General features: G+C 38.2%; 3 protein-coding genes across 3 annotated transcripts in view; all 3 read right to left on the minus strand.

Annotated features, from left to right (window-relative positions):
• Positions 1 to 811, minus strand: part of LOC104282949 (arylacetamide deacetylase-like 4) — a 3,123-nt gene extending 2,312 nt beyond the window's left edge. The window contains exons 1-2 of the mRNA XM_009881082.1: positions 704 to 811; positions 338 to 401 (exon numbers count right to left, since the gene is read on the minus strand). Of these exons, the coding sequence (XP_009879384.1) occupies positions 338 to 401; positions 704 to 811 (172 nt within the window). The remainder of the gene's footprint in view (positions 1 to 337; positions 402 to 703) is intronic.
• Positions 812 to 2,053: 1,242 nt separating this feature from the next.
• Positions 2,054 to 6,455, minus strand: LOC104282939 (arylacetamide deacetylase-like 4). Its single transcript, XM_009881073.1, has 4 exons — positions 6,279 to 6,455; positions 3,892 to 4,108; positions 3,446 to 3,509; positions 2,054 to 2,828 (listed from the first exon to the last, which is right to left on the minus strand). The coding sequence occupies exons 1-4, from the start codon at positions 6,453 to 6,455 to the stop codon at positions 2,054 to 2,056; spliced, it is 1,233 nt and encodes a 410-aa protein (XP_009879375.1).
• A 2,246-nt stretch (positions 6,456 to 8,701) lies between these two features.
• On the minus strand, positions 8,702 to 15,359 carry LOC104282940 (arylacetamide deacetylase-like 4). Its single transcript, XM_009881074.1, has 4 exons — positions 15,177 to 15,359; positions 13,196 to 13,412; positions 9,823 to 9,886; positions 8,702 to 9,476 (listed from the first exon to the last, which is right to left on the minus strand). Exons 1-4 carry the CDS (start codon positions 15,357 to 15,359, stop codon positions 8,702 to 8,704), a joined length of 1,239 nt encoding a protein of 412 aa, XP_009879376.1.
• Positions 15,360 to 15,721: the final 362 nt, after the last annotated feature.

Below are 15,721 nucleotides of genomic sequence, written 5' to 3' on the forward strand. Positions count from 1 at the left end.
GGGTGTGCGGTCTGGCCCAACGCCCGCTGGCCTCTGCCCTCGCCTTTAGCGGCTGCTCCGGTTTGGTCCTCACCAGAAAGCTGGCACAGGAGAAGATGGAGCCGTGGCGGTCCCCTGTGAGGCAACGCGCCTGGGCGAGTGGGGTTGCTTTGGCACCGTGCGCCTGAGCAGGTAGGCCCACGCGTTCAACTCACGCTCTGTCAGGCAAAATGTCTTAGGGGAGGAAAAAAAGGTGTCATTCGGTTTTGTACCAGCCTCGCAGCACCTGCAGGCTTGCAACCCAGATGTTTCTCTAAGGTTTCCCGTGAATCTTTGGTTTTATCTGCTTAAGAAGCACCTGGCCTTCCATCAGCGTTACTGGAAAGCCCCAAGAATGGCCTAAAAACATCCTCTGTGCTTAGCTAAAATGGAAATCGAAGCACTTTTTATAAATAATTTAAACTTAATTAGGGAAGCTCAGCTGGTAAAGCTTGGACTCTCGTGGTTGGCTTCATCCCTGTGTAAAAGGGAAAACCTGACTGAAACTCTGAGGTCTAACACAAACGACATTACAAAAATTGTCCTCTAAAGACAGCCGCAGAAAAAGGAAAGCCTTCATTTGGGTCTTAATGCAGCCAGCAGGATCCTGGTATTTAGACATACAGCCTTACAAAAACAACACCTAAACCACAATTCTGGCAGAAATCATGGCGGAGTAACTCACCATAGCAGATGTACTAATCAGAGAAGCAAGGACAATTCGAAGCTTTCCAGGATGGTTCACTCCAGGAGGGATATTGGCATTGGAGTACTCAGATTGAATTGTTCCCATGATTACTAGTAGGAATGAAATAATAAAAATTACCAGCAGTATCACTGGCAGCATATAAAAAAATGCCATTTCGCTTAACCAAAGGTGAGGTGTCTTTACGCCTGTCTTTGATTTAGCTTTCTCAGGTAAGAGTAAACCTTCGACCAGTCCAAGTTATTACATATCTCTCGGGTGCCACACACTTTAAAGTCTTGGAAACGTTGTGCAAGGTGCCAGCAAGCATCACATTGGAGAAGAGTCAGAGGAGAATGTGTTTAATTGCCTGTTTAGCTTCATGTTAATTGGGGGATTGATACAGGGCCTGGTATTCTTGGATTGCGGATGATATGAATGACTGTTCAGAGATGGCAGCTAAGTGTTGAATGTTCATGGCGGGTTGCTGTTTACAAAAAGACTCAACCAATGTGGAGGTTAAATTGTCTCTTGCCTCTGATCTGCAGCTACAACATATTGCTTCCTGTATTGTGGATATTCTTTAAGTAGTTTGGAATATATTGTTTTAACAAGGATATTTAGAAAAGAAAATGGGAACTAACATGAGGCAAAAAAAAAAGCTAACTAACGTGTGCTCTACAAAAGCAAATGCATCAATCTTATGTTATTGTTAGAGTATTTAAGCACAGGAACAAGTTTTTCAGCATAGTCTGGTGTTTGATAAACATAGGAAAACACAGAGCATTTCCTCCATTGTAATTTAAACAAACCTGTTTAGTAGAGTATCTCTGTTGGGAACAGTTGCAGTTTTGACTTCATTTTTTTCAAGTCTAAAATACCAGTTACCTGGCCTATAGAAATTTTCTGGAGGTTGGTGACTGGGAATTTTAGACTCAGATGCTGTGTGTAGCATATAGCACAGACACTGTGTTACAGCATTGTAGTATCAGTATCTTTCTCCTTTGCCAAAACACACTTAGCCTTCCAGGACGAATGAAATCAAGATCATAATTGAACAAAATGGGTCAGACCAGATGACGATTTAAAATTGTACTGCATCTTTAATATTTACCATGAGAGTAGCAAGTGTCTAGTCCAAACGGATCATTAAAATAAGCACACTGCACATGCAATATTTCAGACGGCACTAAAAGAAACTTTCATAGCATTCTTGAAATATCTTTTTTAGTGGTCACACTGGCATAATTGCTCGTTAACAAATTCTCCTATCTAAACCTCTTCTATATAATTTAGAAACATAAGACCACAGAAAATCGGCAGTTCTTACAGAAGGAAAGGAAATTGTTTCTATAAGCTTTTTAGAAAGTTCACGATATTGTCAAGACCTCTTTTTCCAGATGAAAATGACAACCAATCGCTATTAAATGAATTAATGATTCCATGGAATCCATCCTCGAGGTGGTACCAGGTCACTTGAACACCGTTGTCCTCCAGTCTCTTCTTGTAAAGCAAGCCATCATCCCTCAGCACATCATACTCACAAGTCAAGATGAAAGACTCTGGCAGTTGCTGAACAATAGCATCCTCAGCTAACAGCGGACACAGGTTGGGCTCACAGATTCTTTTCACTGTCTCATAAACTTCAGTTGTACAGTCAAGTAGCACATGTGGTTTGTAGCCTCTGACTTTAAATTTTTCGGGGATGTTATCTGGACTCACCCACTTCCTATAATTTAATGTAATATCTATAGGAATATGGGAGCCTTCCAAGACCTCTTGCATATGTGATGCATCCCCATTTAGGTACTGTAACACATAGAAAGCAGCACGTTCTCGGAATAAGAGAGGGACTCCACGATTCTGCTGATAGGATGGTAAATTGAAGTCCAGCGCCTGAAGGCCTGGGTAGATCAAGATCTGAGCACGTAGTTTGGGGAGGTCTGATCTACCTGCAAGGGTCTGACTAACAGCGGCTGCTAGATTGCCGCCAGCGCTGTCCCCACAGATAATTATACGGGCAGGATCCACGCCGTAGTGCTCTATATTCTTCATAAAGTGTATGGTAGCATTAAGACAGTCTTCATACGCAGCAGGGTATTTGTGTTCAGGAGCTAAACGATACCTAGTACACAGAAAGAGACAACAAAAGTACAAGAAGGAAATACTAGTTTTAAATATATTGCTGAAAATACTGGTTCCTGCAGCCAGCAATACCATGATTACCTCAGAATTTTCCCTTTCTCCACAGGCTTATCGTAAATATGCTGCGGCTAGATTAACTTGTGCAGATTAACTTGTTAGGATAGCATCTGTTTAGAATGTTTCTCAGGTCTTGAACAACAGGAGTACTCAGCTGCCAACTATGCCTAGGTTTTATTGACAGTCATTTAGTCAGTTTATGCTTTGGCTTTCCATGTGTCAGATACCAATCATAATACTTCTGTTTTATGTCTTTGTTGCAGTGCAACTATATCATCATAATCCAAATTATTATGTCAGTATATTGATGATGTTACTAGTTTGTTATTCACGTAGTGCTTCTGTAAGCATCAGGCAGAGTTTCCTTGAGTAAGGATTATGGCTTACTACCTGTTTACTTTCAATTTTCAGTTTAGCATTTGGAAACATGGATTGACAAGTCCCACATAAGCATTTCTCTGAGAATGATCAGGGAATCTATAAGGTGATATTTACCCTATAAGAAATAATCTCTAAAATACAGCATGAGAAAAGACTCACCCAACAGATACAACCACTGATTCACTTTCTCTGGCAATAGAGCGGCATAGCTTTTCATGGGTCTCTGAAAGAAACATATTTGGTGGGGTTTGGGTTTATTTTGTTTTGTTTTGTTTTTCAGAGTATTAACGTTGTCAATTTAAGTCAAAGAATTGCAAGAAGAAAATACTTTTCTCTCCCCTTTCGTGCATAGCTCCTCAGCTTTTTTGTACCCCCTCATCTTCCCATTTCAGTGTTTGCTTGCTGTATTTTTCCCCCTCATATCTCATTGTCTTTGTCCTTAAGAAAAATGCATGTAATGCACAGCAGATGCTTTCTTCTGACAGCAAGACTTAGTAGACTGCATCTGTGGTTATACTTGAACCTTGTAACTGCTACAGGTCAAGCGACAATCAACTTTCCCATTTATATAACTAAATTATATTTTTTTCTGTTAGCTATCTTACCAAGACTTCCAAATACCCATCCTCCTCCATGGAAAAACATAACTCCTCTCCTTTGGCTGGCAGACGGAACCTTAGGCTGATAAATCCGTACAGGCACTTGCTCAAACCACAGGTCCTTGATGAAGAGCTTTGGGTCCAGTCCTAGGGTCCTTCTACTTTGCATGTACCGGACAAAGCTAATCTGACTGCAGATGCCAATATTTTCCAAAATCTTTCCCTGTTCAAAGGCAAAGAGAATAGGGAGTTCGCTCAAGAGATTTTGTATTTTCCAAAGTGAAGGAACTGTATGAGCAGTATACTCATGACATCCAAGTTGTATATTTTAGGGCAATCATAAAATGTTTGAGTAGTTGTACAGGTGTAGTACAACTGAATAAATAGTAGTAGTACCATGAGAGGCCACATGAACAGCAATGTTCACCAAAGAACATAATCCCAAAACAGTGCAGCATTAACAAAGACTAGTGAAATATATCCCTTTGCTTTCTCAGCAGGTCCTTTACCTAACATTGCAAATGAGTTTGGGTTTCACTGGTTCTTCTGTCCTTGCCCCTGAGAAGATGAGAAAACATAGTGAAAGATGATAGTTCTGGTGCTGATTTTCATGACATCGACACTTGCCCAAAGTAGCGTTGACTAAATTGAGAATATATTTGATAATTGCTTTTTGATTCATCTCGGAAGTCTTCACTGGTGTGTGCAATGAATGCACTGGCAAGAAGATCCTGAGATATTTAGTAGGCCTAAACTTCTGTTCTTTCTGTATGCCATAGTGACATTCATGCCAGGCACCGAAAGATGAAAAGAATACAAGTGAGAGCTACTGGTCCACCATAACTTTGCAAAAATAAAAAAAAGGCATAACCTCTGTTTTGAAATGCATTATTTAGTCATGCCAAACCAGTACTTCAGTCCTTATGAAGATTGGGATCAAGCTCTTAATATTCACTATTCTGTTATGAATATTTCTTCTCATTAGACTGCCACATTTGTAACGATTGTCAGTACAGTGTTATGACTCAATATATTTACCTATGAATGACCTTTTTGTCAGTGACTCCAGCTATTTATAATATTTTCCATGCCTGATTTGAGGCTGAAGAAACTAATACGTTTTGCAACATATGTATTTTAATTCATTTTAGAACTAGTCTTAGCGTCTCTGTTTGTATACAAACATGATAAAATGATTTATTCTTTCGCATTTGCTATTTTCCAAGAGAAATGGAACAACTACAAAGAATATTCTTACCTTTACATTCAACTATTTGGTTTCTTTCGTCCTGTGTTGTTTACATTGCAGCATACAATTCTGGTTTATGGTACTAATGGGCAGTGTATAGATGATAAAAAGCCAACTGGCTTTTCCAGCCGCTTATGTGAGGTAATCTCTTTCTAATTACAACTTGTGTGCAGCCAAAGCATGAGAATATAAATCTAGAATTCTTTGCTATGATCCACTATAATCTATAATATTTCTGACAAAGTATTTTTTTTATTTTAAATAGTTTGTCCCTCTTGAAGGTGTTTAAGTAATTTATTAAATATTTGCACAACTTCTACTATCTCATGTATTTCTAACACCTTCCATCATCACAGCATCGATACATCTATCATCACATGGAAATACTCCTGCTTCAGTGAGATCACCAGAAGTTGAGTGCTGGTAAGAGCTTCAACTCTTGTGGACTGGTTAGCTTCCCACTCTTTTACAGGCCAGTTCACCTGAAGAAGTTGGGCTGGCCAGAACACCTCATTCCCATCAGACAAGCCTGCGTAATTGCTGCAGGAGTAATAACTATGTGTTCGGGGATGATGGAAGTCCTTCAACTCCTCTTGGGCAACATTACCTAATTTTGTCACTTGTGTGACAAAAACTCCCCCTTCTCAAAGCACATTCTGAAATGTTCAGTTTCTAATTTTATCTTCAATATAAATACATAACTCCTCATCTCTAAGTCCAAGAAAAGCTTGAAAGCGTGGCCCAAAGACACCTGATACAATCTGAACCTAGAATGGAAACATAAATTATCCAGCATGTATAAGCGATCTTAATCAAATTATTTCTAGGTTAGCACAATTCATTGTAGAAGCACAGACTTTCAAATGCTTGTGTTAGGCAGCATTTACGTACTGCCTCATATGCTTATTTTCTTTTACGTGTAGGAGCTAGACAGGACTGTAATAATGCAGCTTAGTGAAAAAAAAAAAAACCAACTGGTAAAGATTTATTTAGCAAAACTGAGTTTCTAAATACAACATGCAACATGATAGCTATGCCCTGCTCTCCTCTCTGAAAATTAATTCCAAGCAGGGTTCCAGCCTTACATTAAGTTTAAAATCTGCAAGTTCACAGTTCCCCCACAAATCACGCCAGGTTAACTTACCACCACAGCTGTGCTTATTAAAATTATATGAACAATTCGGAGCTTTACAGGCTGATTCACTCCAGGAGGAATTTCTGAGTTGGAGAAATCAAAATTAATTGCACCCATGACTAACAATATAAATCCAGCAACAAAGACTGCTAAGAATAACACCAGCAGTGTGTAAACGACTGCCATTTTGCTGAGCAGCAAAGTGGTCTGAAATGTCTTTGATTTGACTTTCCCAGATACGTTTGGCTCATTACTTCCTGATTCTTTGTTTGTCATAAGGTTGCTCTAGTAAAAACCTTTCTCCTCCCTTTTACAAATACATTAGTAGGTGTCTCCTCCCTCCCCTCTCCCTACTCCCTTTATTTCACAAAAGATAAGTTGGTCAAAGTCCTGAATTCGTTAAAAGATCTATGCCAGCATCATTTCAGAACTTTTGCAAGAAACGAGTCCTTAGCTAAGAGAAGAGTGTTATGAATAAATTGCATTAGTACTAGACTAATTCGAGGTGGAAAATGGACACAGGGTGTTTGTGTGCTTAGAGTTTGTGACACTATAAAACACTATTCAGAAGACAGGCACCTGCATATGATGATTATCACTCTAAAGGGCCAAATGGATTGTCACCAATGTTTTTTCGGAAAGGCGCACCTATAAAATTATGTCATTACCTCAATCTCAGTTTTTTAGTATTTGTGTTTTCTTCTAAAAGAAGAACATGGTTAAAAAACAACACGGGAGGCTGAGTTTAGATTCGTGGTCAGGTTACCTCATATCAGGTAAACTTCAGTAACTCTGTGCAACAGGTACAGCATAAACTGCCTTAAGGTAGTCAGCAATTAAAGAGTTTCCAATCAAACTGCTTTATCTTGTTCTTGCTGTAGAATGGGATTGTGCTATTGTAGGGATGCTATAGTTTAAATGATGCTTGAGGTGTTAATTGTGAATCTGAGTCTGCAGCTCTTCAAACGGCGAGATGTCAGAACATTGTTGCAATTGCAAATTCCCAGGGAAATGAAAGATGTAAAAATCTAACTTCATTGAGCAGCCACGTTATGAATTTATTTCTTTTTTTTTTGTTGTTGTTAAATTTTAAGTGATGGGGGGAAGTACCATGTCACTTTAGTTAGAAAACTTTATAAAAAATGAAATGTCTTTATTTTTTCCAGTGCGAAGTTGAATGTTTTTAATAGGGCAGATGGTCATCATTAAATATTCTGAAGTAGAAGGATATATTTTGTTTAAAAACAACATAAGTCCAGATCTTAAAAAAAAAAAAAATAACCCACACAATGGTGTTTCTGGCCTTTCAGTTTGTATTATGTTTCCACAGTTATGTGATCATATACAGTAGTCTTGGATAGCCCAGTCGTCTGGTAAATTAATTACTGTGCACAGCACAGATTTGATGGGTCGAATTAGCACGACTATGGTCTCTGTCTGCCAGTGTTGCATTGTTCCTTTCACCCTGAAGTGTTCATTTAGGTTTATCAGTGAGTACGTGTTTGGGAAATGTAACTTGCTCTTATAACAGAAGTATTTGAAGTGCTAGCTTTTATTGTTTTATTTTTGTTGAAAGCATCACAAAATTGCCACAGCAGTACAGTGATAAGATAATGTAATGTGCTTCGCTACCTTCCTGCATCTGTGATCTTCAGAACCTTTTCAGCAAGCATAGCATAACAGGTAGTCTTGAGTATAAGATAATCTTGAAAGCAAAAAAAGAGTATAGAAAGGAAAAGAAGTCTCACCTCTGCACTTCCCTGACACGTACACACTTGTTAATGATTAGGGGTTCCAGTTTAAGAATCAAGTTTCAAAACAAAACGCAATTTCTCAGATACCAAAGTCAAACCCATGCTAGTTCTAGTTTAGAACTTCTGCTTCAGGCAAAAGCCTTTCTTCTGGCTATGCTTTTTCAAGTAAATTGTAGTCTTTGTGCAAACTAACCCTAGAAATTAAAATGCATAGCTGCAATTTCGCTATGCAACATAAGACTTCACAAAACCTGAGTCATTTGGCTCTCCCTGAGCATCTTCTGTCTCTCACAAGGGCCAAAGTAGACCCCTGTTGTTGGCTCCAGCATTTCTGGGCAGTTGAAGAATCTTCAGGAAGAGATGTTCTTGCTGCTTGCCTTGAATGTGTGCCAGCCATGCAATGATACTAGAATTGCTAGAGTAGAAGTGAAACGGTATGTGCCAGGTGCCTCACTTTTGCATCTCCTTCTTATTGGTGTGGTTTTACAATAATGTTTACTAGAATGAAATTGCTTTAAATAATCTTAACATTTGTTTGAGAGCCACTGCGGAAAGAGAAATTAGAAAGTATAAAGTGCAGTCAGAATCCAAAACATAAATCAAGTGTTTACATTCTTTGCCAAGTATAAATTTGCCAAGGATAATGTAAGACTTGCATCTTTGTTCCAAAAAATACTTTTATAAACTGTTTATATAATTCACAGTATTATCCATTATCTTTTTTCCAGATAAAAAGGAAAAAATCCCATAGCCAAAAAAGGCTAAAATTCCATGGAAACCACTCTCAGAATGATACCAGGTCACTTGAACGCCATTGTCCTCTAATCGCTTCTTGTATAACAGCCCATCATCCCTAAGCACGTCAAACTCGCAGGTCACAATGTAGGATTCAGGGAGCTGGCAAATAATGGAGTCTTCAGCTAAAAGTGGGGAAAATGTTATTGCTAAAATTTCTTTGATTGCTTCATGGACTTCAGGCTTATATGAAGTGGGTTTCTGTGGTACGTAGCCTCTAATCTTAAATTCATCAGGAATAATGTCAGCGCTTATCCATTTTTTATACTTCCGTTTCATACTCTCAGGAACATGGCAGCTTTGTAGGACATCTTCCAAAACTGATGGTTCTTTATTAAGATAACGAAAACAGAAGTAGATAACTAGCTTCCGAAACAACATGGGAACTGAAGCATTCTGCTGATACGAAGGCAAATGAAAATCTAGTCCTTGTAGTCCTGGATAGAGTAAGACCTGAGCACGTACTTTTGGGAGATCTCTTTTATTGAGCAGTATTTGGCAAATAACCGTAGCAAAATTAGCTCCGCAACTGTCACCACTAATGATGATGAGAGCAGGATCCACATGATACTCTTCCAAATTCCTCATGAAGTATAAGGTGGCATTGAGACAATCAAAATATTGTCCTGGGTATGGGTGTTCAGGAGCCAAACGATAACTGAAATGTCAAAGATATTGTGGTTATTGTCAAAGTAATTACAAAAATTTAGCTTGCTTTGTTCATGATTGGCTGGTATGGTAGTTATGTGGGTCTTTTTTTATGTAGGCCTACATTTAAAGGTGGTATTTCTTTTTAGTTTGTGTAGTTTGGAAAGACAAACTAATGGTGTTACAGCTATTTTTGAATACTCCGCCTATAAGCACATTTCTAAATTAAATGAAAGGCTAAAGCAAAAAATAGGGAGCACAATCTAAAATAGTAAATATTTTCTGTGTATTTTTCAGAAATGTTTCAACTGTGAACTGTGTTATCATAAATACTTCTATGTAAAAGTAGCACTTACCCAACAGACACAACCACTGAGTTGCATTTTTTGGCAATATAGCGGCATACTCTTTCAAAGGCTCCTAAAGAGAAAGTTTATCAGTAATGATGTTGCAAAAATCAAATAGATATATATATAGTATAGATCCATGAACATGCTCTGTGGAAGGCACTACAACATGAGACCTGTGAGTAACTTCTGCTATGCATTGCGGTCTTTACATGTAAACATATTTTCTGGTTATTGGTCAGTGGCTGTTAGGGCATAATATAAGCATGTAAGACTGGTAATATTAGGAAAAAATAGAAGTCTGTTTAGGCTGGTATCACATCTCAGCTGGTGGTCCACAAAAGATGTCTAAGCCGAAGAATAAGCTGAGGACAAGCATATAGTAATAAGAAGCAAACAAGAAGTTGAGGCTCAGGGCACTCATTTGAGACAGAAACTGTGTCTTTGTATTTAATGCCCTTGATTAGTGTTTCTTCCCTGAATTATTTGAACCACTTCTTGAGCATATGATTTTAACATTAAGAACTTTGTGCGGTGAGGAATTCCATAGCTTGCTTACGAAGGTGTAAAGAACCATTTCTATTTACTCAGCTGGTACCTGGCATCCACTACTTCCATTTGGTGACATTAACTCTTGTACTGTAAGAAATGGTGGGCGATTCCCGCCATTAATTCCCTCTTTAACTTCTCTTGCTTCTCATGATTCTGCAGACTTTTAGCGTATCTGTCTTTATCCACCTTTTCCAGCCTGGAGAGGCATAGTCTATTCACTTATTCTCTGTACAGAAGCACTTTTCTCACCCGTGCAGCCTCTCCCTGAGTCATTCCGGTACTGCTCTATCCTTTTTGAGGTATGGGAACCAGAACTAAAAGCAGTATACGATATTTAGATTCACCACAGATTTATGACAGTGGCATAAAGAAGTTTCCTGTGTTGTCCTTTCCTAATAATTCCTAGCATTTTCATTTGCTTTTTGGCTGCTACTGTGCACTAAGTCAACATATTCAGGCAATTTTCTACTATAATCTCAAGATCTTCTTCCTGCAAGGGAATAGTCTGCTTGAAATCCGTTGTTTTATTTATAAAGTTAGGATACTCTGTTCATCTGTTTGACTTCTCTATGCGCCATTTCACCTGTCATTTTATTGACTAATCCTTTGCTATCATAAAGTTTTTCAGCCATCTGTTTACTACCTTGAAGGACTTAGTATCATATCATCTTTTAGCATCTTTTCTGTTTTGAATGTATTGATTAGCACTGGTCCCAGCACAGAGCTTCTTATGGCAATCTCACAGGAACCTCCCACAATGCATCTGTTTTCTGTCTTTTAATCTTTTTGGTTTTTTTTTTTTCCCAAATGAAAAACCTCCCTTCTTGTATCATGGCTGTGTAGCCTCTTTAAGAGACTCTTTTGGAAATCAAAGTAGGTTTTATCAACTCGGTCTCCTTTATTCATGTATTTGTGGACTCATTTAAAAAGCTTACACTGATTCTTGAAGCATGACTTCCATTTGTATGGATATTAAGGAGCAAGTCGTATTTATCTGTCCACTGATTTTGTTCTTCATTGTAGCTTCTGCTAATTTGCTAGTGGCAGACTTCAGGCTTACTAGTGTGTAGATTCCCCAAGTCCTATTAAAAACAAGTCATTACATTAGTTGCTTTCCTGTTACCAAGTACCAACGGGAATTGAAATGAAGGGTCACGCACTACAGTCAGTGTATAGGTATGGGTATTATATTAAGCCATGGCATGTGACACAGCTCCCTCAGTGTGCTGATTGTGCAACAGCAATTGTGTTGTGAACAACAACTACTACTGTGCAATTTTGTAGTGTGTTTTTTTTCTTCCAGCGAAAGGAGTTCACCTTTCACTTAGATCATAGAGGATTATCTTGAGTCCTCACTGCCACCCAAACTAGCTCTAGAACTAGAAGCATCACAGCTGGTGTCAGCCTGATGCTCCGCCCAGACCAACGTGCTCTGCAGTAAAACAAGGGCAGATTATTTCTGCCATAGTGCAGAATGCAACCTAAGTTACTAGTAGTTACATTATTGTTTCTGCATGATGCTGAGCAAAACTAGGTAGACTCTCAAACTCATTTGCAGATAACTGAAGTATGCCTAACATAGTGCTAGTGGACATTTACCCTTCGAAACAGTAAAGCATTCAAAACCCACAAACTTCCCTGTCTGACCCCTGGAATGAAATCTGGATTTCTGTGTTGGGTGCCTTGGCTTCCAGGCAGAGCACATGTAGGCTTGGTTGCTCGGGAGGAGATCCAGAACAGTTAGGAGGCTGAGCCAGCAGCTACTGAGACAATCAAAGGGTTGTCTCCCTTTGTGAAAAACAAATAAAGTATTCTGTGGAGTGTTACCACAAGAACTGAAATCCCCCAAATTTATTTTGTTTTTCATGTTCATTTATTATTTATAATTTCCTTAATTTTGATTCCTTGTTTGCATGAATGGGAATATATTTACAGATTTTTTAATGTATTCTTTAAATTCTTTCTTGGACTATGTTATATCTTTTAGACTTCCTTCAATGCATGGACTGCAAGTTGAGAAACACTGACTTTTTTTAGTGTTTCTACACAAAAGTTGAGTGGTGAGCACAGAAGTATATCTTAAATTCTGTACTTTGAGGCCCTATCCAAGCTTACAGGAAATGCTTCGGTCCAGTTGAGATCCAAAATTAAAAATTTCTCCTTGAGAAGTAACCAAAGCATTGTTCCAAAGAATGAAGCCAGAATGTATTCTTTGTAGTGACAGCATTGCCGTTTTCTGTAATTATTCCAGAAAGTAGATCTAGGCTGAGTTCCATATCAGCCTCAAAAGGTTTTAAGTTACATTTCCAGAAAAGATGGAGTACAGAGGAGAACGGGGGAAGAGACATGGATGCCAAGCCTTACTCCAGCACTGTCGCTCTATCTTATTTTCAGCTAAGGTACAAGAACATCCTGTGAGCTCAACTTCCCTCACAGTGACCTGAGCATATGTGTTTTGTTTTAATGGTCTCTCTTTCTCTGCCCCAGCAAACTACATCTTTCTCAGAAGGGCATCAGCAGGAGGAGGAGCAGAGTCCCTCTGCTGTTAGCTGACAGCTGATGGAGGGTCTTCTGGATCACAGTTCTGGATTTAGAGACCTCAGATCTGCTTTCACCAGCTTTGCCCGTAGCCCAAAGGAAGTAGAAATGTGGTTACCCTTAACCGTGCACTAGACTATTAATTCTGCAAGGTGCTTTGCCGTTAGTATTGGGGTAGCAAAGACTATCGTCATTAGGAAGGACAGGTGAGATACTGACTTGACACATGTCTGAAGGTAAAAATGTAAAGGTTTGTATTTGATTTTAAAAACAAAACTTGCTGATTTCTTACTAATGCTCCCAAATGTGCCAGCGCCTCCATGAAAATATAGTATTCCTCTTCTTTTGCCAGTAGGTGGCCATTTAGGCTGATAAATCCTCAATGGTACCTCATCTACTTTGAGATCTTTGATAAGAAGTTTTGAATCTCTCCATGGTGGTATTCCATCTAGCAGAACTCGCAATAAGCTTAAATCACTGCAGATCCTGAGCTTCTCCAAAATCTTTCCCTGTTGAAAAGAAAGAAGTCAACACATGATTTAGCACATGAAAGGTTCCAACTCTCCTAATTTAAGAAAAAAAAAAATAATCCTGGGTTTATTTTATCGTGTTGTATTTCAGAAGGTACTGGAGACAGTGCTTCAGTGGAGTTACTGTTACTATTGAGAAGTCATTGAACAGTTTTGATAAAGTGTTGCTAAAGATTGCCAAAAAGTAACGCGTCAACCCCATTCCACATAGCCAGTTGTCCTTTTGCTCGTTGTTTATTTTTGTGCATCTAAAAATAATCATAAATGTATTTAAGCTAAAAATATGGGGGAAAGGAAAAGACTAATCTTTGATTTTGAAATAAGCATTCGAAGTGACTATGGGTGTGAGGGTGCTGAAAGCAGATTAGGACTGTAGTTTATAGCAGTAGGCTCTGCTAAAACCTGTGGGATTATCCTAGGCTCTGGCCAGCACGGTCAGGAAGACAAGTAGCATTTGTTTCTATTTCTTACAGCTCTAATGAAAAGAGAGCAACATTTTAGAAGATACTTCAGTATTTCTTGTATTAAAGAGACTATATATTTTGTGTGAAAAAGTACAAAGAAAATTGTGTTACCCTAACAAGAAATTTTTGAGGTATAATGGGAAAGAAGAGACTTACTGTATTCAACCTGTGCCATAATGCCTTAACTTTTAAATCCACTGGTTTGAAGTTCAGTATCAAAATAGCTTGCTATTTGTAAGGGGGCAGATTCAGTGGTCCCTTTTATCCCAAGGAAATTAATGTTTTAAGACTAACGTACATAGATCTAGAAGGTGTTTTAACACACTCACTAAGAACTTGTTTTGTCTTGATTTTTTTTTTCTCTCTAAAAATCTGTGTTATGTTTCTATGACACTGACAGTATCATACAACTTTGGAGATGGAAGGAACAAATTGCAACTTGATGGTTTTTTAATTCTGTAACACCTGCATTCAAGAAATGACTTCTCAACCCCATAACTGTTTGTGAAAAGGGGTAGGTTTGTTGTTATCTTGAACCGAAAAAAAATAGACAAAATTTTTGAAACTGAAAATATCCCATTTTTATGTTTTTTTCCATAATAATTCATTTCCACTTCCCATTTGAAAGATTTGTAACTTTGTCTCTATGTTATGGAGTTAATGGAAATGGATCTTTTGGCATTATGTTAAATTCACTATCATGTGAGTAAATATACAAACACACAGGCATTTTTAAAGAATAAGCAAAACCTAAACAGGTTGTTCTTAAATATCCCTATATCTTACTTTCTGAACTAGCCACACAAGAAGAAAGACCTCACCATTCCTATTTCGTGTTATTGTTCACAGTACACTGTGCGTATAAATCTATGAATATATAGGTATGATTGTGGATAGTAAGTAAAGAACGAAGCAAATGTGAAGAGGAGTAATGTAGGCTTGCTCTGAATACATGGCATTATTACAGGTACCTGGACTTCAATAGGTACCGTATACATAGTTAGTTATTTTTTTAATTTTCATGAGAAACAGTTTTCCAATGTGAAGTGGCTACAGTTTGACAGATGCACTGAAAAATCTAAATAAGCTTTTAAGATTAGTCATACCAGTTTTATGAGTTAATTTAACATGATTTGGTTCATATAACTATGCTTACAGGCTTCAGGGGGGTGAATTGCTGTTTCTTCTTTTCTTTTTTTTTCTTAATCCATTATCTCCCTGCTACCAAATATCTACCAAAATGAAAGTGAAGTCCCCAGTTTTAAGAAAGTTAACTTACCAAGATCAGGGTTGTGATCAACATTGAGTGGAAAAAACGAAGCTTTAGAGGTTGGTCAATTCCAGGTGGCAGTTCTGAATTGAAAAGATCGTAAAATACCCCTCCCAAAACCAGTGCTGGTATTATAACAGGAGAAATGAAGACCATTCCTATTATTGCTAAAGTTGTATAAAGAGATGCCATTTCACTTCAGCAGAAGCGAACGCTCACAAAACCCGCACTGTATTAAGCCTTGTTTCTCAAGTGGTTCCGAGGTGTCTTCACAGAAGACTAAGCGCTCAGTTCATAAGCAGAAATAAGAAGTTTATTAATGTTGCAATACCCTAATTTTCTCCACCCTTCTTTTGCTAATGATATTATTGGCAACACTTCCTTATACTAAAAAAGGGGAGGGGGAAATTTTTACCCTTTACAAAAGGTAAAATTGGAAGTACATGGAATCGATGTATATCATGAGTTCTTCGCTAACGATGAGAGATGATTATTCAGAGGAGTCCTTATTTGAAAATCTTGTTTAGTTTGTTGTGGATTCATTACAGATGGAC

The sequence above is a fragment of the Charadrius vociferus genome, unplaced genomic scaffold (assembly GCF_000708025.1).
Source record: "Charadrius vociferus isolate BGI_N301 unplaced genomic scaffold, ASM70802v2 scaffold663, whole genome shotgun sequence".
In the NCBI taxonomy this organism is placed as follows: Eukaryota; Metazoa; Chordata; class Aves; order Charadriiformes; family Charadriidae; genus Charadrius; species Charadrius vociferus.

Excerpts from the sequence above, each read along its gene's own strand:
- LOC104282939 (XM_009881073.1), bottom strand. The coding sequence starts at position 6,455 with ATGGCAGTCGTTTACACACTGCTGGTGTTATTCTTAGCAGTCTTTGTT. Across the intron at positions 4,109-6,278 it reads TAATAAGCACAGCTGTGGTG|GGAAAGATTTTGGAAAATAT; the intron begins GTAAGTTAACCT and ends GCCTTTGAACAG. Across the intron at positions 2,829-3,445 it reads TCAGTGGTTGTATCTGTTGG|GTATCGTTTAGCTCCTGAAC; the intron begins GTGAGTCTTTTC and ends TCTGTGTACTAG.
- LOC104282940 (XM_009881074.1), bottom strand. The coding sequence starts at position 15,359 with ATGGCATCTCTTTATACAACTTTAGCAATAATAGGAATGGTCTTCATT. Across the intron at positions 13,413-15,176 it reads TGATCACAACCCTGATCTTG|GGAAAGATTTTGGAGAAGCT; the intron begins GTAAGTTAACTT and ends TCTTTTCAACAG. Across the intron at positions 9,477-9,822 it reads TCAGTGGTTGTGTCTGTTGG|TTATCGTTTGGCTCCTGAAC; the intron begins GTAAGTGCTACT and ends TTGACATTTCAG.